Below are 19,968 nucleotides of genomic sequence, written 5' to 3'. Positions count from 1 at the left end.
TTTGTTTATTTGTAGCTTTCTGGCTGTTAATTTCAATTGAATGGCTTGCTAGGCCATTTCAGAGGACTGTTATGAGTCAACAACATCACTGTGGCTCTGGAGTCAAGTCGAGGTCAGCCCACACAAGATTTCCTCCTCCACAAGACATCATTGATTAGATAAGTAATTTGCTATGTTTTTTAATCGATTTTTAAAAATTACATAGTTTGATTTTATCCTTATGCCATGGTGGGATTCAAACGTAAGTCCCCACAACTTTGTCTTGGGATCTAGATTATTAATCTTGTAATTTATACCATTCAGCCAACGCCTTGCCCTTTAAGTAGTCATTTCACTTAGTACCTTAAAATATTTCATCATACATTTACAAGTTGTGAAAGTAAACTCAGGCCTAAACCTCAGATGGTTATAACTTCTGTCTATCCTCATAGCAGTGTCATGTTGACACTGTTAGTATTGCTGCCTCTGACACAAGGAAGATTCAATGAGGAGCTCAGCAATGCAAAAGAGGCTGTATGGATAGAAATCTTCCTCTCTTTCGGAGAACCCGCTGAACTTTAGAGACTATTAGCCTGAAAGTGGTTAGAAAATATGTTTTTAATGATTTAAATTGCCATGATTTGATAAGTGTGCGGTAAGCATCAAAGTGTGCTGTCGCTGGGAGCAGTTCAGACATACCAACCTTCAGTGTTACTTGTAGGTTACAAACATTGAAATGGTCCAAATCTACTTTGGCCTCTGCAGCTTTTGTTTCATTTACCAATCATTACGTTAACTTTCATGAATTGGTGCTGTCCTCATGGATTTTGTTGGGCCAGTTGACTTGAATATGATACGGACTCAGTTCTTCAGCACTCATAAAATCTGGTGCATTACACATTAGATCATGTCCTCTGAAAGATTTAGGAAAAGCAATAACGTCCCTGATACTGGAGGCTCCAACTGTAAGAGCTATCAGTCTGTCCAAGCCTGTAATGAAACCGATAAGATAATTTAGGGTGCTTGATTGATTGTCTAAACTCAGTAATATAACATTTGAAAAACATGGTTTAGTTGTATTTTGCTTCAATAAATATAGCTTGATCTGATCAGCATTCCATTTTAGGAATGAAAAGAACCACAGGTGGTGATGTAATTACATTACTGGATTAAATTTGAGAGAACAATCTCAAATCTGACATGCCAGAGCTTGAATTCTATTTTTGATAATAAAAAGCAAGTCCTAGTTTAAGTGACAATAACAATGGTGGAAAACCACCAATGCTGCACTAAAACACTCAGACCAATTAACTGCCATAAAGTTAACAATGAAATACTCAAACTTGCCTTTAAATTATATTTAATTAATTTACACAGAGCAAAAGTGTTTTCCAGCAAAATTCAGACCAAGATTGAATTTACCTTTTAGTGTTCAGAGTTAAATAAATCCACAAAATTCCACATCCTCAACTGAAATTGTGAGCTTGCATACTAGACTATATAAATACATGTCGGCTTTATTCAATCATAGCCTTCTGTGTTGCTTGATTACAGATTGACAAACATTTATGTAGAACTCACCCAATGCAATCCCACCATGGGGCGGTGCTCCAGAATCTAATGCCTTCAGCAGATGTTGTAACAATCCAGTGTCTTCCTATGGCACACAAATAAGTAAAGAGCTGCTCAACTAAAACAATTCCACATGATTATCACACTTGACCTGCCCGGTTGTTACATTTGCTTCAAAAGATTGAAATCTAACACATTTTTGGATTTTGCTAGAAGTTGTAAAAAGTGTTGAGAACCAGAAAACCATTTACCAGCAAGTGGAGTACAGGAGAACATTCATTTACGCATCATTACATGAATATTGCTGTAAATATAGTCATACAACACACACAGGTTCTTGGCCCAGCTCAGCCATGCTGACCAAGATGCCTCATCCAAGCTAGTCCCTTTTGACCACACATAACCCATAGCCCTCTAAACCTTTCTTCCAAATGTCCTTTAAATTTTGTTATTGTACCTGCCTTAACTACTCCTTTTGGCAGCCCATTCCAAGCTTCTTCTCATATTCCGATTATATTTCCCCTCCCACTTTAATCCTATACTCTCTAGTTCTTGATTCTTCTACCCTAAGAAAAAAGATATGCATTCACCCTATCTATTCCCCTCATGATTTTGTACACCTCGATAAGATTCTGTGCTCCATGGACTGAAGTCCTACTCTGCCCAATCTCTCCCTGTAGCTCAGATATGGACTTGTAAAAACAAATCATAAAGAGCTAACTTGACTTCATTGGTAAATATATGGTACCAAAGTTGAAGTCATGCTTCTCAAATTTCCAAAGATGTTTCTTACAATAACACATAATGGTCACTGACCAAATTAAAATCATTGGGACAAGGACAGCAAAAGAAAAGAAACAAAATTGGATATTGTTTTGAAGAAGCAAGAAATGGCGATTCACTATTAACTGTTATTTAAGTTCCCAGCTAATTCTGTACCTCCATCACTTTATATTTTCCTGATTTCCTTAATATCCACAAAGCATATCAATAATGGCCTCAAATATACTCAATAACTACACATCTATTACCGTCAGATAAGTTCAAATGTTCACAACACACTTTGTAATGAGACATTTGTGTCCTAAATGGCTAAACACTTATTCTGAGGACATGCTTCCTAATAGTGATTTACTAACTGTACCCTTTGCAAATTTCTGGAGGAAACAAAATTTGATACATTTTCATTTGTAACTTCATTGAGAAACAAGCAGACAAATTCAGTTACATACCTTTAATATCGACTCGAGTACATACTGCTGCAATTCCATATTATGTATTCTAATGGAACCTCCTCCTATTTCATTGCCATTTAGTACAAGGTCATAATGTTGACTCCTCACCTGAGGAAAACAGAATCCAGCAATACTAAACAAACGTGAAATACTTTGGATGCTGCTTGTTTTAAATAAAAATAGAAAAGGCTGTAAATATTCAGCAACTCTGAAAGCAATCATGATAGGAAAGCCAAATCCATTGACCTTTGAAAGGACCTGCAGACTATATCAGGTAATTGGGGTTATGCAGCAGATACACAAGTCCAAATAAAACAAGAATACACATGGTTACATTTTTGTTCTGATCTTAAATGTAAGACAAATTTGAAGGAGAGTAAATCAGACAGATCCCAAACACCTCTTATTTTTACTGCTGTGGATTTGCTGTAGCCTTGAAAGGACCTGAGAATCTCTTGGATGATCAAGCATCTAAACTCTGCTACTTACACTATTGAGTCATTCATTTTAGGAGTTGACCTCCAATTATTATTTCCCCAGTGAGCTTTGGGAATTCTCTTACAATGAAGTCACAGTAAAAATCACCTAATTAACTCCAAATCAAAAACCATTGATATACCTATGAAATCTATCCCCGAAGGCACAAATATGTAAAAGCATTGTCCAAAATTTATAAAAGTGACTAAGAAGTTGTCTTTAGAATTTATATTTTGTTGTCATACCTTACCAGGCTCTGTGTAAATGAGGTGGGCATCATCTGGGTGAGGAGCTGTGAAGGGGTGATGGGCCGATTCATACTCTTCAGATCGCTCTTCCTTTGGTAGAAACAGTGGGAAGTCGACAACCCACAGGAAATTAAATGTATTTCGGTCTCGGAGGGCAATTCCTCTATACTCCAGTATGTTAGCACACTCCAGCCGCAACTTCCCTAATGCAGCACTCTGAGGAAAAAGGTAAAAATATAAATGTCTCACTTTAGATCACATATTGTATATGAGTGTTTAATTTAGTTTTTGTTTAGAGATACAGCGCGGAAACAGGCCCTTCGGCCCACAGAGTCCTCAGCGATCCCCGCACATTAACACTATTCTACACACACTAGGGACAACTTACATTTATACCAAGCCAATTAACCTACAAACCTGTACGTCTTTGGAGTGTGGGAGGAAACCGAAGATCTCTGAGAAAACCCACGCGGTCACGGGGAGAACGTACAAACAGCACCTGAAGCCTGGGTCGAACACGGGACTCCGGCGCTGTAAGGCAGCAACTCTACTGCTGTGCCACCCTCAAAGAGTTATTATGAAAACCCGTCAGCTAGTCTAAATGTAAGGTGATGATACCCCCAATAGCGAAGATAGAAAGTAGATTCCGCATGAACACATCCAGAACTCAAAAGGTGAGCTCTTCAGCAATTGTTTGAAATGGGGGGTGGTGGTGTCTGGTTCCTTCGAGAATTATCCTAAAATTTTATCAAAATCAAAAGCAAGCCCCTTGTTTACAGGCACAATATAGATATGGACAAGTGATCCCAGCATCGGTTCAAATATTTTTCCTGTGGTTCTTTTAGTTCCTAGAACCCAGTTTCGGAAAAAAGTTTGGAAGATCAACCTGCATTGACTTTCAGGTAGAAAGTTCTGGTTTCCGTCTCTCCCTATTTGTTATTTTACCAATGATTTCTGACGTACTAGAAATAATTTCCTCCACTATTCCTCTATTTACCATAAAACCTATTAAGCCAACATACTCTACTACAGTAACCCCTCGCTGTTACCTAGAATTGCCACAAAATTAAGGCCTAGCGATTGATAAGCTTTTATCATAATACTTTTGCTTTCTATGATTGTGTTTATTAATCTAAATAACTCAATCTTAATCTTCTCAATTTGTCAAATTTGTGTTTAAAAAATAGTGTACGTGGATTTCAATCACATCCTTCACAGAATGCTGTCATTCTGTATTAGTTCTTCACACTTATCTGCCTAACCTGTTTGCACGATTCATCATTTTGTTATCCTGAAATCTGTACCAATCCTCACCGCTATCAACTACACTGCATATTTTGGAACCCTGTTGTAGGTACTCAGGTGATTTATGAAACAGGAGGGGGGATTGGTGCCTGAACGTTAGGGAACATCAATTAAAGCCTCTTCCCAGTGTAAAATCTCTGTTCATTTCCTTTTCTTCTAACTACAGGACCAATGTTTTATTTGTACTGCCACTTCTCCTTAATTTTCGAATACCATCTTAATCGGGATCTAATATAACACTATTCAAAACCTTTCACGGGTCTATATACGAGTCAAGAGAGTCAAGAGTCCACAGGACTTACCCTTTTTTTTGCAAGCTCATCCATCTGATTAATCGGACATAAATTACCTCTGGCTATCCTTGATTAACCACTGTAATCTGCACTAATTCTCATTAATTTACAAATTAATGTCTATTTTTTCCTTGGGTAGTGAGTGGTCTCTAATAACTTTTAATTAAATACTTACTACTTTTGCCTTGTCACCTCCTGCAAGTATCAGCACATCATCTTTATGGAGATTTGTTGCCTGACATAGTTGTAATTGCTCCAGATTCGTTAGGATTTTGGCAAGTGGAGATTTCAATGCACCATCAGTTGGCAGCACAAAAAATGTCAGGTCCTGTTGGATTAGATCAATCATAAGTGACAGAGGAGGTATTATCTTCAGTGGTTTCTTATGTCTAGCAACTATATCATGTCTGAGATGAAGAGGCTAGCACTGCAAATGATTTTCAGGAAGTGGAGCAAAGCAGGTGACTCAGTAAAACCCAATGAAGAAAACTTGGCTGTGCCACAGTAACATTGGAGCCATAGTTTTAGAATGTACTATACAGAGAACAATAGCACCTATCTTATAATCAGTGATTCCATGCTGCTTTCTACTGCACCTGTGCCATGTAAAAGCCTGAGACAAAGGTTCAGGTCTATCAGGGAAATTGCTTCCTGCCTCCTTTTTCACACAGAGGGTTGTGAATCTGTGAAATTCTCTGCCTCAGAGCTCTTAAAGATAGCGGAGTCAAGGGATATGGGGAAAAGGCAGGAACGGGGTACTGAGCGTGGATGATTAGCCATGATCACTGTGAATGGCAGTGCTGGCTCGAAGGGCCGAATAGCCTACACCTGGCACACTATTTCTATTGTCCTAATTTTGCATCAATATAGTTTGAGATCAATCCTTTTAGGCTTGTACTGTTATAAATTAAAACCTCCATCTGCTTCTTCAATGATTTTCTATGCATGTGCTACATTGCCATTTAAAAACATAAGCTCTACAGCTATTATACATAATTGCTTGACAATGTATCAGCATTTACAAAGAAAAAGTACAGAAAAATCTCTGCATCCGCACCGATAAGTTTTTTTAAGCACCTTAGTTATGAAATCCATAATTTTGCAACTCCTGGTAATAAAATGCAGGCAAACTCCCATCATCATGCAAGTCCCTGTACCATTCTTGTGAAACTAAACTCTCACTCCTTTTTAGGCAATTATACCTTGCGGATGTGCCATGTCCCAAAATGAAAACAATACTGCAGGTGGGATTGTATCAGAGTTCATTATATATGAATTTCTCCACCTTTCATTCTGTCAATTTGAGATGAAGGAAAATACTTTGATCTCTGTACTTTTAAGATATGAGTATTTAAAGTGGATTTTGTACATAGACATTCAAAACCTTTGTCTCTAAATAATATTGTTTCTGGCTTGTGTTGTGTTATTCACAGATCAATGATGTGCTTGCACATACTCACATTCAACTCTATCCGCTGTACTTCTGCTACAAGATGCTATAAGATCAGCATTTGCAAAGGATCCATGTTTTGCATGCATTGCTATTCAATAATTTCATCTGTCTGCGCCGAATTATTGTGACAGAGCTTTGTTTCTGATTTCAATAATAAATGCTCAGAAGCATTTCAGCTACCTTTCATTCTAAGCTTAATAGATGTTAGCATCTATTCTAAGATTAATAGATGTGACTTTGTCTAATCTTTTTTTAAATAATTCCCAAGAATAAGTCAATTATTTCACAATGTGACCCAGGTGGAAAATTTGTTTGTAGTTTGTGAAACCCAAATCATTAATTGAAATATTTTGCTAGATTCCATACAGGACTTATTTGTTCATATCCAAAGCACAAACCAAAAAGAATTGGCCTGAAAACGTTTGTCATTTGCTGTAGTAGTACATTGATATTATTGTGAATCAAGTCTAAACTAGCACTTTGAATTTATCTATCTGTATTTAATAATTATTTGGTCAACAAGATTATTTAAGTATTAAGACTATTTAAGAGATTTTCTGTACAACAAGCATCTTAAACAACCATATTTACAATTTTACACACCTGCTCAAACCTGTAGCACAACAGGTTGAGTTCTGGAACATGGCACCAACCTATTATCCAGTTGCTTAGATTATAAATAGATCATATTTTAAATTTTAGCTATTTGAATATAATCTGGTCTAATAACACAATTAATCTGCTGAAAAGTGGGAATAGGTCCAATTTATTCTGTGTGTAGGTGCCTTTGTTAATTACACTTTCTATAAAAGCAATACATGTTACTGCATTACCTGATTCATCTGGGCCTTCGCCAGTTTCATAAGGTTTTCTAAATCCTTCTTTTTCAAAAGTTTCTGAAAGAATGAAAACATCGAATGTAATTAAATGGAAAAAGTACAATGTTTCGCTTATTTCTCTCCACCCCAAGTCTTTGGCTTTTCTGTTACAAACAGTGCCAGAACAATAGTGAGAATAACTGTCCATGAGCTTGTGCATTTGCTAGGCCCTTCAGGGTAACTGCATGGTTCAGACTATGAATTTACATCTTACAATTCTACACTACCTAATGTGGTTGACTAAACAATCCCAGTTGAAAAGCCTGATTATTTTTTTTTATAAATTATAATTTTACAAGTCTATAATTAGGATTAGTACTGTAAATCTGTGTTTTCCACTCTTGCTAACTTTCAGTACACCACCCTCACAATGTACTTTTACATGTCCTGACATTTCTGAACCAGTTAACAAGGTAATGACAATACCATTTCATTGTTTAATGGCTATCTTAAATAGCAAATCTGATTTGACTCAGTCTTGTGCAAAGTCTCACAATGTTTATATCCCCTAATCTTCACACTATACCTAACAAGATAGGTATTGTACCAAATAAGAGATAGGGTGGGCTAAAAACATCTATTCTAGACTATAATAGACAACCATGCAAAGAGAAAACAAGTAGTGTGTTTCCCTGTGAACATGCATATCAAACAGAGACGAGATCAAGATGGCGCCTGTCTGTGGCGACATGTTGTCAGCAGTACAACCGAAGGTTTCCCCTTCAGGGGGGGTGAACCCTTGGAAAGCACCTGGACCTGATGGTATATCCGGTCGAGTTCTCAAAACCTGCGCAGACCAACCGGCGGGAGTTTTTGCAGACATTTTCAACCTCTCATTACTGAGGTCTGAGGTTTCCACCTGCTTTTAGAGGGCATCAATAATACCGGTGCCCAAGAAGAATAAGGTGACGTTCCTCAAAGACTATCGACCAGTGCCACTAACGTCTGTGGTGACGAAGTGATTTGAGAGGTTGGTTATGGTGCATATCAACTCCGACCTCAACAAGAACCTCAGCCTATTACAGTTTTGCCTATAATCACAACAAGTCAACGGAGGATGCGATCTCACTGGGTCTCCTCAATAAAACACTCTTGACCCCCTGAGAAAATCATAATTCTGTTATACTTACAGCTCCTTCAGTGATTGAGATTGCCCGCACAACACCAGAAGTGTGGGACAGTGCATCATGTAGAAAAGAAATCTCTGTATTTTTGAACATTTCAGTGACATCAATAATCTATTTTTAAAAACAAAAATGCACTTTAGGAGAGCAGTTCAAAAGCATAAATTGGAATCTTAACCCTAATTTGATCAAGTATATTAAAAATCTCAAAATAAATATTTCTGATCAGTCCTGTTCAAATACTAGAGAATTTGATCAGGACATCAGAAATATTTATTTTGAAGTTTATAATTTGCCCACTGATCAAACATATGATGGAAATGTTGTGAAGCAAATGGTAGTAACTAATTCCTGTAATTAAAAATTGTATTAAATGCCTCTCACAGATCCAGAATCCTGACTGAGCTAAGGATAAAACCTCAAAGCCTTTTCATTAAGACCGCCATACTTCCTTTTCTGCCTCAGCTCATCTGCCGCTAAAATTCTCATCTATATTTGCTCTGCACTCAACTAGTCTACTCGTTTTTTTCATTGCTTTCAAGGTTCTATTCTCAATAACTTCATCAGATTTACAACTGCCTAATCCCAAAATTACATAAAATGTCACGGTCCTGCTGACTCTCAAAGATATCTAATCTGGCAACACCCAATTTATAAAATGCATTTATATATCCAAGTCCCTCAATGTTCACTAATTCTGTAACCTCCTAAAGCCTTATAAACAAGTTCTACCTCACCCCACCCAGATCTCTGCATTTCTTCATTGTTGGCCTATTTTCAGTGACCCATTCTGACTGTCATACTGGAACAGCCTATGCCCCATGCTCTGGAATTAACAATGTTTTAATTGTACCTCTTTCAAATTCTTATTAAAATTTACCTATATCATCTGCTCAATTTTCTTATTATGTTGTTTAGTGTCAATGTACTGAGAAACATCTAACAATTTTAAAAGTTCAATACACAATTAAAGTGTCATTGCTGAAAATATCACTAGGCAATGTGACCCTTTAGTTCCCATCTTGCTGTAGGGAACTCATCCATCAGAACTTCTCTCACATTAAAAAGAAATCAAGAATTTTCAGGCAACTTATTTCTAATTATGTCATACCAATGTACACCTCATCCCAAGGAAACAAACCTTCATTCCAAATCGAGTATCGGGTTTATCAACGCCATAGTTGTCAATAGCCTCCTGATACGTCATTAATGAGAAAGGCGTAGAGATGGGTCCTTTCTCCTTCGGCCAGGAGTACTCTATTAGTCCTTCAATCAGTTTCTGAATCCCCATCTGGTCTACAAAGGACATCTCAATGTCTATCTGAAAAGGACACCTGAGCATTAGAGATAGTATAAAATGCATTGTTACACACAGAGCTGCACATTTTAGAATCTTTCATATAAAAATTTGGTGACTTCTATGTAATTATTACCCATAGCACACACATTAATACATTTTGCTGCCATTTGCTATAAAATAAGTCAAAATGTATTTTAGTGGAATGATTTATCAAAAATTAAAGTTTCATTAACATAAAGAAATTCAACTTATTCTTCTTTTGCCTTTCCTCGAAATTCCAAACTCACCATAGCTCACCTGGGTAAATTCAGGTTGTCGGTCAGGCTTTGAGCCTTCATCTCTATAACAACGAGCCACTTGGAAGTACCTGTCGAGATTATGTTGCATGTGAACCAATGCAATATTTATATGTAATATCCCTCTGGAACTAAAACTAAAGACCACCAAGTTTGTTTACTGGCCATTAATACATTATTTTATGGCATTCTGCAGCTTTAAAATTCAACATCTGCAATCTCATAATTTAGATTTTCTTTTGATGAAAAAGAAATTGAGATTACTGAGGCAACCGGGAGCATATCATGAACTAAAAACTACTACATTTATTGCCTGTTTCACAAGCTTGCTGCTCAAGAATTGAAACTTTGCCTAACAATTTGAGGAACAAGTAGAGCCAATTTGTGCACAGAATGAAGAAATAACAAAATACCTGACCAAACACAGATATTATTGGGGGAACCTTTTAGATCAGTAACTGAGTTTGATGGCAAGATAGATGGAATTAATATGTATGAGTAAAATTGAGTGTAGTGCAGGCCACAGATCAAATAATTGCTGTGGATGTTTGGTAATTAATTAAGATGCCATATTCAGACTGGTACTGAAGAAAACCTTGGATAAAATGGGACAGCATCGTAATGGATATTGTGTTGAAGTGCCCCCCATCATGCCATGAGAAATTCGATTGAAATTTAATGACAAAATAAGACTTCCCACATGTCAGTTTGAAACAGTGTGGAAGTTAATCACTAAATATCTGTTTTTCTACCTACTCTCTGATGGAATCTTGAAGATTTATTTGACCAATAACCTGGAATATATGGTTTGGCAGAGGTAATTTGAGTGGATGATGGATTGGCTCAAACAACCAGTGCAAATGGTTAACCTTAACAAATAACAGTTTGTTATATGGCCTGTGTTTCCCCGCATATCAAGAATAAAGTTGCATATTTCAGGATACAGGATGCACGAGTCTGCTTTTAGAAATGCCTTTAAAAAAAAAAAGTCCTTCAACCCTTAAGTTTTGTATGGTTACACCATATACGCACAAAAAGGTCTTTGAATTTCTGCAGTTCTGTCCTAGAAACCAGAATTAAAAAGCATACAAAAATGAACTGCAATTAAGACTTAAAATCTTCACATCTCAGGAGTGTTTAGTAGAAGTCAAGCAAACAACATGACATGCGTTTCCTTTATTTTGTTATGTTTTGTAGCTAAACTTCAGATAAAGATTTTGCACGTGCAATGGGAAATATGTGACTATAAAGGCTTGACAATGTTTACCACTTTGATTTGTTCTCTCTAGTTCTCCCATAATTATCTGACCAAATAATAAACACTCAAATTCTACCACTGTATATGTGTAGAAGGTTTGTGCGCAAGTAAAAGATATGCGAGATACGGCGTTCCCAGTTTCAAGTTAGGACATAGAAAAGCACAACAGAGAAACAGGGCCTTTGGCCTACAATTATGCCAATAAACTGCACAACTGATTAAAATTTAAAAAAAATAAAAAAATAAAAAATTATAATACACTTTGCTTTGCCCTGGGTGGTATTGAACTTATTGAGTCTTGTTCGAGCTGCATGAATCTAGGAAAGTAGGTTTCCCATTCCATTCCTAATGTGCTTTGTAGATGGCTAAAGGTCATTTGGTGTAGTCAGTATAACCACTCTCAAAGACTGTTCTCACAGCTAAGCTATTGGTCTGCCATAACTTTGAGGTCATTAATGGTGTATGATACATCAATAATAATACCTCTGAATGCCATGCATAGGTAGTAAATACCCTTTCAATAGACAATAGGTGCAGGAGCAGGCCGTTTAGCCCTTCGAGCCAGCACCGCCATTCAATGTGATCATGGCTGATTATCCCCAATCAGTACCCCGTTCCTGCCTTCTCCCCATATCCCTTGACGCGGCTATTTTTAAGAGCCCTATCTAGCTCTTTCTTGAAAGCATCCAGAGAACCTGCCTCCACCGCCCTCTGAGGTAGAGAATTCCACAGACTCACCATGCTGTGAGAAAAAGTTCCTTGTCTCCGTTCTAAATGGTTTACTCCTTATTCTTAAACTGTGGCCCCTGGTTCTGGACTCCCACAACATCGGGAACATGTTTCCTGTCTCTAGTGTGTCCAACCCCTTAACAATCTTATATGTTTCATTGAGATCCCCTCTCATCTTTCTAAACTCCAGAGTGTACAAGGCCAGCTGCTCCATTCTCTCAGCATATGACAGTACCGCCATCCTGGGAATTAACCTTGTAAACGCTGCACTCCCTCAATAGCAAGAACACCCTTCCTCAAATTAGGGGACCAAAACTGCACACAATATTCCAGGTGTGGTCTCACTAGGGCTCTAGTCTAGCTCTAGTCTTTGTGAATGACGACACTTAGCATTTGAAGCACAAATGTTACTTGTCGCAGATCAACAGTTGGGTCTTGCAATACACTGGCATGGGCTGTTTCAATTTCCAGAGTGTTGCAAATGGAACTCGACATGTCAGATGGTCCATCATGTATTATTCTTATTTTAAGATAATTTATGTTTCAATACCTGAAAACAAGTCATAATTCATGTCCCCATTACTGGTTAGTATAAGACCTTACCTGTCCAGTCCTCCAACCATCAGTAACTGCTTGAACTGCTGAGGGCTTTGCGGGAGACTATAAAATTTCCCTGGCTCCCTTGAAGGTACCACAAATTCCTTTGCTCCCTGAGAATAAGGAACAAGTTAAATTTAGCGAAAGCTCATTTATGTCCATCCCAGCCACCTGAAAACTGAAACAAATTAACAATTTTCAGTGTTTCACATGTTCACACACCAGGTTTGGTTATTAGGCTGCAAAAAAATTTTGAAGTTTTTGGAAATATTAAATATAAAGAAGAAAATACCAAAACATACTTACTCCTGGAGTTTTCTTAAACAATGTTGGTGTCTCCACATCTACAAAACCTGAATATAAAACAGAGAATAGCTAGGTACTGCATGCATTGTTTGTTGATTATCACAAATTTCCTCTCCTCTACTCTTTCTACGCCAACGACTGCAACTCCACAGACACCTCTGTTAAGCTTCTCAAGTTTGCGGCTGACACAACCCTGATTGGAATGATCCAGGATGGGGAGGAATCTGCCTACAGACAGGAAGTGTCACAGCTGGCGTCCTGGTGCCATCGCAACAACCTGGAGCTCAATGCACTTAAGTCAGTTGAATTGATTGTAGACTTTAGGAGAGCTCCCCCTCCCCTCACCCCACTCACCATCAACAACACTACAGTCACATCTGTGAAGTCTTTTAAAGTTCCTGGGAATCATCTCCAAGGACCTTAAGTGGAGGTCTACCATCGACTCCACAGTCAAAAAGGCACAACAGAGGATGTACTTCCTAGGAAGTACTGAGGAAGCACAACTGTCACAGGCAATGATAGTCCAATTCTATACGGCCATTGTAGAGTCTGTTCTCACCTTCTCCATCATGGTCTGCTTTGGCTCAGCCACCAAGCACGAGGCTGCAGCGAATCGTCCGATCAGCAGAGAAGGTTATTGGCTGCAACCTTCCCTCCATTGATGAACTGTACACTGCAAGGGCCAGGAAGCGAGCGGGCAAGATCATCTCTGACCCCTCTCACCCTGGCCACAAACTCCTTGAATCACTTCCCTCTGGAAGGCGACTCCGGACTGTCAAAGCTGCCACAACCAGACATAAAAACAGTTTTTATCCACGGGTAGTTGCTCTACTCAACAGCCAAAAATCTGTAGCCTCCCTTTGATCTGGTATTTTGTTGGTTCGCATGCTTGATCAATGGTGTATTATCATTAATGTTTTATTATTAATGTTTAGTGTTTTGTGAGTCATTCGTAACTGTCACTGTATGTCATGTTGTTACTTGTGGGCGGAGCACCAAGGCAAATTCCTTGTATGTGAATACTTGGCCAATAAACTTACTTACTTTCACACATTTCATGCTTTCTATTATTTGGAGCATTTTTTATTTTATTTTTTAAATTATTATTTATTTTTATTTATTTTTAATTTGTTTATTTTATTAGAAGTTAATACAGTACAAAACAGTACAGTGGATCCTAATTTTAGGTGCCAACTATGTCATACCTTAATCCATTCTATGTACAACCTCTAGTTTTATGTTATGAGAAGGAAGTAAGCAAGACAAGAAAAAGAAAACAATAGAAAAGGGGAAAAAGTGGAAAAATAGATGGTAGAGAGTAGAAAAACGTGAAGTGTGTATATAAAAAATAAAAAATAAATAAAAAAGAAAAAGTGGAAAGTAGAAATAGAAGAGAAGGCCCCTTAAAAGAGAATTTTTCAAATCTGTATTCGGAGATGTAGATCTATCCACGTCATGAACTGAAATCAGCAATCCTTATGGTACCGCTGCATCACATGATTCCAAAAAGTCGATGAAAGGAGACCAACTCCTTAAGAATTGGTCATATTTATCTATTAGTCGGAGTCTCATTTCTTCAAGGCGTGCTATGTCCATCATATTCCTAATCCACATTTTAACAGTTGGTATGGTTGTATTTTTCCAAAATTTAAGTATCAATTTCTTTCCAATTATTAACCCATAATTAAAAAAAACATTTTGGTCTTTATTTAAATTGGTATCTTCTCCTATTATTCCAAATATAATCCATTCCATTTTGGGTTCTATTCTTGACTTGAAGAGCTTTGTAAATATATCAAATATATCACTCCAAAATTTATTCAACTTTGTACATCCCACAAATGAATGTGTTATGTGTTATGCGTTTTGAAACAAACAAACATTTATCGCATCTGGGAGAGACGTTTGGATAAAATTTATTCAACCTCGTTTTTGAATAATATAGTCTATGTAATAATTTGAATTGAATTAAATTATGTCTTGCATTAATAGAACAGTTATGTGTATTCATCAAATACTTTTCCCATCTATCCTTCGAGATCTTTATCATTAGCTCATGTTCCCAATCTTCCCTTAGTGCTTCTGTTGAGGGTGATTCTCTATATAATATATTATTATAAAAGTATGATATTAATTTTTGTGAATCAGCCTTAATATTCATTGCTTCTTCTAAAGGGTCTAAAATATAGTTTGAAATCTATGTGTATATTTCTTCATAAACTCACATACTTGTATATATTTAAAATATTGATTATCCTTCAACTTAAATTTTAATTTTAATTGTTGAAATGATAACAGTTTGCCCAATTCATACATATCCCCTACTTTCCTAATCCCCAGTCTATCCCATTGTTGATATGTGTTGTCGATGAGAGAAGGTTTGAATGCGGGGTTGTTCAATAGTGGGGTTAGTACTGATAAATTATTTAATTTCAAGGATACTTTTATTTGTTTCCAAATTCTTATTATATTGTGAATAATTGGGTTCTTCTTATATATTATACTATTCAATTCTATCGGTGAGAGCAGGATCGTTCCTATATCGTGCGGATAGCACTCCTCTTTCTCCATTCTTATCCACTCCAACTGCTGAGTGGAACTATCCAGCCAGTACATTATGTTCTTAATATGCACTGCCCAGTAGTAATACATAAAGTTAGGTAATGATAAACCCCCAACTTCTTTAGATTTGCACAAATGCTTTCGTTGAATTCTATGTGTTCTGTAATCCCATATAAAATTAGTGATAGTGGAATCTAGTTTTTTGAAAAAATATTTTGGTATATTGGGATCGCTTGAAACAAATATATTAATTGTGGTAAGAAAGTCATTTTTATAGCGTTAATTCTACCTATCAATGAGAGCGGAAGCGTTTTCCAAAATTTAATCATATCATTCAGTTTATTTAATAGTGGTATAAAATTGGCACTAAATAATGATTTGTGTCTTCTCGTAATTTGAATACCCAGATACTTGAATTTTTCTGTTGCAATTTTGAAGGGGAATTTTAGTAAGTGTCTCGAATCCTGTGGTTTTAAAGACATAATTTCGCTTTTATTCCAATTTATTCTATATCCTGAAAAAGAGCCGAATTCCTCAATTAGTGTTAATAAGGTGGGTATACTCGTTTGTGTATTAGTAATATATAAAAGGATATCATCAGCATATAGTGAAATTTTATTCTTTGAGACCTTAGTATTATATCCGTGAATATTCGGGTGATTTCTAATCCTTTCGGCCAACGGTTCTATCATAAGGGCAAATAGCAATGGTGATAAGGCACACCCTTGCCTATTACCCCTTGATAAGTAAAATTTTGGAGATAGCGTATTGTTAGTTAGTATTCTTGCCGTAGGTCTATCGTAAAGTAGTTTAACCAATCTAATAAAATTCTCTCCCATATTGAATTTTTGGAGTACCTTGTATAAATACTGCCATTCTACTTGATCAAATGCCTTCTCTGCATCCAGCGTGACAACTGAAATATCTTCATTGTCCTCATTATGAGAGTACATTATATTGAAAAGCCTTCTCAAATTATTAAATGATTGTCTATTTGGCGCATTTGACGAATTAAAATTTTACTAAAATTTTAATGTTGCCTTAGAAAATTATCAAAGTAATACAACAGAGAAAATCCAACTGAGGCATGTTATCACAAGGAAATTTAATTATCAGAGCCAACAATGCCTTTCATGTTCTCTGAAGCACCATCTTTACTGCTGCGGAGTAGACAGAGCAAAGGTGCAAAGAACCTGGAATGAGAAAGTAAGAAATAAGGGAAATATATTTTTGAAATGTTGACTGAAGGAGAATTGTCAATGCTGACACCAAGAGTACACGGTCCGTTTGAACAACTGGATGGCATTTATTCTGTAAAACAGTGGCACCCCCTCAACACTCCATTGATAAAAGTCAAGGAATGTGCACATGACCCTTTAGGGAGGCTGGAATACACTAATTCCAAGTGGCAAGAATACTACGAAGAAATATAGTTATAAAAAGGATAAAGAAAAAATAATTTTAAATGGACAGTCAGATGTGAAATCCTCACATCATTGTATCTCACCATGTAAATTACAGAGATACTCCCGCATTCTCATGACCATCTGAGAGCGAAGTCGCATGGTGTATTGCATTCGAGGGCTCCTCAGGTCCAAGTACCGGTGCTGCATTCGTAGTGCTTCTGATTTCTGCAGAAAGATAGAAATTTTGAATTTTTAAATGATCATCCCCAAACAGTACCCCGTTCTTGCCTTCTCCCCATATCCCCGACTCTGCTATTTTTAAGAGCCCTATCTAGCTCTCTCTTGAAAGCATCCAGAGAACCCGCCTCCACTGCCCTCTGAGGCAGAGAATTCCACAGACTCACCATTCTCAGTGAGAAAATGTGTTTCCTCATCTCCATTCTAAATGGCTTTCTCCTTATTCTTAAACTGTGGCCCCTGGTTCTGGACTCCCCCAACATCGGGAACATGTTTCCTGCCTCTAGCGTGTCCAAGCCCTTAACAATCTTACATATTTCAATGAGATATCCTCTCATCCTTCTAAACTCCAGAGTGTACAAACCCAGCTGCTCCATTCTCTCAGCATATGACAGTCCTGCCATCCCGAGAATTAACCTTGTAAACCTACGCTGCACTCCCTCAATAGCAAAAATGTCCTTCCTCAAATTAGGGAAACAAAACTGCACACAATACTCCAGGTGTGGTCTCACTAGGGCTCTGTACAACTGCAGAAGAACCTCTTTGCTCCTATATTCGATTCCTCTTGTTATAAAGGCCAACATGCCATTCGCTTTCTTCACTGCCTGCTGTACCTGCATGCTTACTTTCATAGACTGATGTACAAGGACCCCCAGATCCCGTTGTACTTCCTCTTTTCCCAACTTGACGCCATTTAGATAGTAATCTACCTTCCTGTTTTTGCTACCAAAGTGGATAACCTCACATTTATCCGCATTAAACTTCATCTGCCATGCATCTGCCCACTCCCCCAACCTGTCCAAGTCACCCTGCATTCTCATAGCATCCTCCTCACAGTTCACACTGCCACCCAGCTTTGTGTCATCTGCAAATTTGCTAATGTTACTTTGAATCCTTTCATCCAAATCATTGATGTATACAATGCACACAAATGCAGTTCTTGGGTCTTGGACCTGACAGTGCTTGACTTGTTGAGTGTTTTCAGCATTTTCTGGTTTTATTTCAGGTTTCCAGCATTTGCAAACACAAAGGACTGCAGATGCCAATTTACATTAAAAAAAAGACACAAAATGCTGAAATAACTCAGCGGGTCATGCAGCATCTCTAGAGATTAGGGGGAAGGGTAACATTTCAGGGTCGGGACCCTTCTTCAAACTGATTGTCAGAAAGCTGGAAGAGAGGTGCAGGCAGGCCAAAGCCTAGATAGGTGGATACAGGTGAGCATCTGCTTTTTTTTTGCAGACCCTGAGAAGATTCATAAAATTGGGTGAATTGGGAAAATGTACAAACAAGCAACATTGAATAGTACTGATTCCATAGGTCCATGAATTAACAGAGCAGGGAGAACATTGGGAGTAGAGTAATGGAACTTTAAACAGCACCACCACTGAACCAAAAAGAATTGAAAATATGGATAATGATTGAGAAAATGGTTTCCTGGGGTGCTTCCATAACTGCTTAAACTATATGTTGTCTGTTGGGTAGGACTTCTGCAGTTGTTCATGTTGTATTTCATTCCGGGATTTACCTTTGCAAGCTCCTTGGTCTCAAAGGGTAACTTTCTGCATCTGTTCATGACCTCAGCATGCTGCAACCGCACTTCAATTTTACCTGTCGACATCTCCTAAAGATGAGAAGATATCCGTTTTAAGTCATATTATAACAAAATTAAAAGAAGCACTGTTTTCAAATGGCTCTGAGATTACAGCATTCTTGAGTAAATATGAACCAGATTCACTGGCCTGGCACATTATTCAGGAAATTGCACATACATAACAGATGCGTGATACCACATTATAACATGAATTTGAGATAGGAGGTGATTTGTACAGACCAACAAGGTGGAAAACAAATCCGTGCAGCACGGCTCAGGTACATTCTGGTAACCAAGTCAGAGAACCAGCAATAGAAACGTGGTAAATACACTGTCCAGGAAATGATGCTCAGTCCAAAACAAAAAAAACTTTAAAACAAGGAAAATAAATTTGACACAGTATGGCTATTGTCAATTTGATATTTAACAAATGGTTTAGCAAGCACTTTGTTATGAAATAATAAATATAGGGGTTATCTATTGCATTAGGTGTCCAGAGGGTGGACACTATGCACAAGGTCCACCAGGGGCGCCGTATGATGGCATCCTCTGCCTGCAGTCTGTGTGTTTTTTCATCTTTTTTTATTTTTAGTCTGTTTAAAAAGTATGTTTTGGAGGTTTCTTTGTCTTTTTGTGTGGGGGTGGTGGGGAGGGTAAGGGGGAAAAGCGTTTCTCACAGTCATTTCCTGGCGAGGATGCGACTATTCTCCGAGTCGCTTCTTCGCACCCCCCCCCCCCCCCCTCGCGGCCTACCATCTGGAAACCGACCAGAGCATTAGCGGCGGCGCAGCACTGATTTGCCATTGCGGAGCGGGCGATGCCATACCGGGGATCGCTTGTTGAAGGTCCAGAGTGTTGGGCCTGATGCTTTAACATCGTGGAGCTGTGGTTGCGGAGCTTCCAGCCGCGGACGGCGATGACTTCAACATCGCGGAGTCCTGGTGATCCCTTTGCCGAGGGCCGCCAGTGTTGAATCTCCGCCCAGCTCGGCCTGTGGACTTCGGGAGCCACAGTCTCCGGTGAGAAGTGTCCGATTCGGAACTCCAAGCCGCTGAGAATGTACTTCCGTTCCGACGTCGGAGTTCCGATCATCCCGGCAAGAGGGCCTAACATCGGGCC

At 38.0% G+C, this 19,968-nt stretch overlaps 2 protein-coding genes across 3 annotated transcripts in view; one reads left to right on the top strand and one right to left on the bottom strand.

Moving 5' to 3' along the window:
- Positions 1 to 578: 578 nt before the first annotated feature.
- dars2 (aspartyl-tRNA synthetase 2, mitochondrial) overlaps positions 579 to 19,968 on the bottom strand; it is a 30,843-nt gene continuing 11,453 nt past the window's right edge. Inside the window, exons 5-17 of one of the 2 annotated variants that reach the window (XR_004413281.1) lie at positions 18,784 to 18,879; positions 17,120 to 17,243; positions 13,051 to 13,097; positions 12,751 to 12,857; positions 10,162 to 10,231; positions 9,706 to 9,885; positions 8,571 to 8,678; positions 7,396 to 7,458; positions 5,285 to 5,437; positions 3,514 to 3,727; positions 2,784 to 2,894; positions 1,561 to 1,636; positions 579 to 969 (exon numbers count right to left, since the gene is read on the bottom strand). Coding sequence is in view for 1 of the 2 variants with exons in the window: in XM_033028373.1 (XP_032884264.1) it covers positions 779 to 969; positions 1,561 to 1,636; positions 2,784 to 2,894; positions 3,509 to 3,727; positions 5,285 to 5,437; positions 7,396 to 7,458; positions 8,571 to 8,678; positions 9,706 to 9,885; positions 10,162 to 10,231; positions 12,751 to 12,857; positions 13,051 to 13,097; positions 17,120 to 17,243; positions 18,784 to 18,879 (1,545 nt within the window). In the remaining variant the exon portion in view is untranslated. Of the gene's footprint in view, positions 970 to 1,560; positions 1,637 to 2,783; positions 2,895 to 3,508; positions 3,728 to 5,284; positions 5,438 to 7,395; positions 7,459 to 8,570; positions 8,679 to 9,705; positions 9,886 to 10,161; positions 10,232 to 12,750; positions 12,858 to 13,050; positions 13,098 to 17,119; positions 17,244 to 18,783; positions 18,880 to 19,968 lie in introns of both variants that reach the window. The other variant, XM_033028373.1, reaches the window with a different exon arrangement.
- The window catches only part of cenpl (centromere protein L), a 31,502-nt gene continuing 23,794 nt past the window's right edge, over positions 12,261 to 19,968 (top strand). The window contains exons 1-2 of the mRNA XM_033028378.1: positions 12,261 to 12,274; positions 18,110 to 18,115. The gene's annotated coding sequence lies outside the window, so the exon portion shown is untranslated. The remainder of the gene's footprint in view (positions 12,275 to 18,109; positions 18,116 to 19,968) is intronic.

The sequence above is a fragment of the Amblyraja radiata genome, chromosome 10, assembly GCF_010909765.2.
Source record: "Amblyraja radiata isolate CabotCenter1 chromosome 10, sAmbRad1.1.pri, whole genome shotgun sequence".
NCBI classification, from domain to species: domain Eukaryota; kingdom Metazoa; phylum Chordata; class Chondrichthyes; order Rajiformes; family Rajidae; genus Amblyraja; species Amblyraja radiata.
This window is presented reverse-complemented; position numbering and strand designations above follow the sequence as displayed.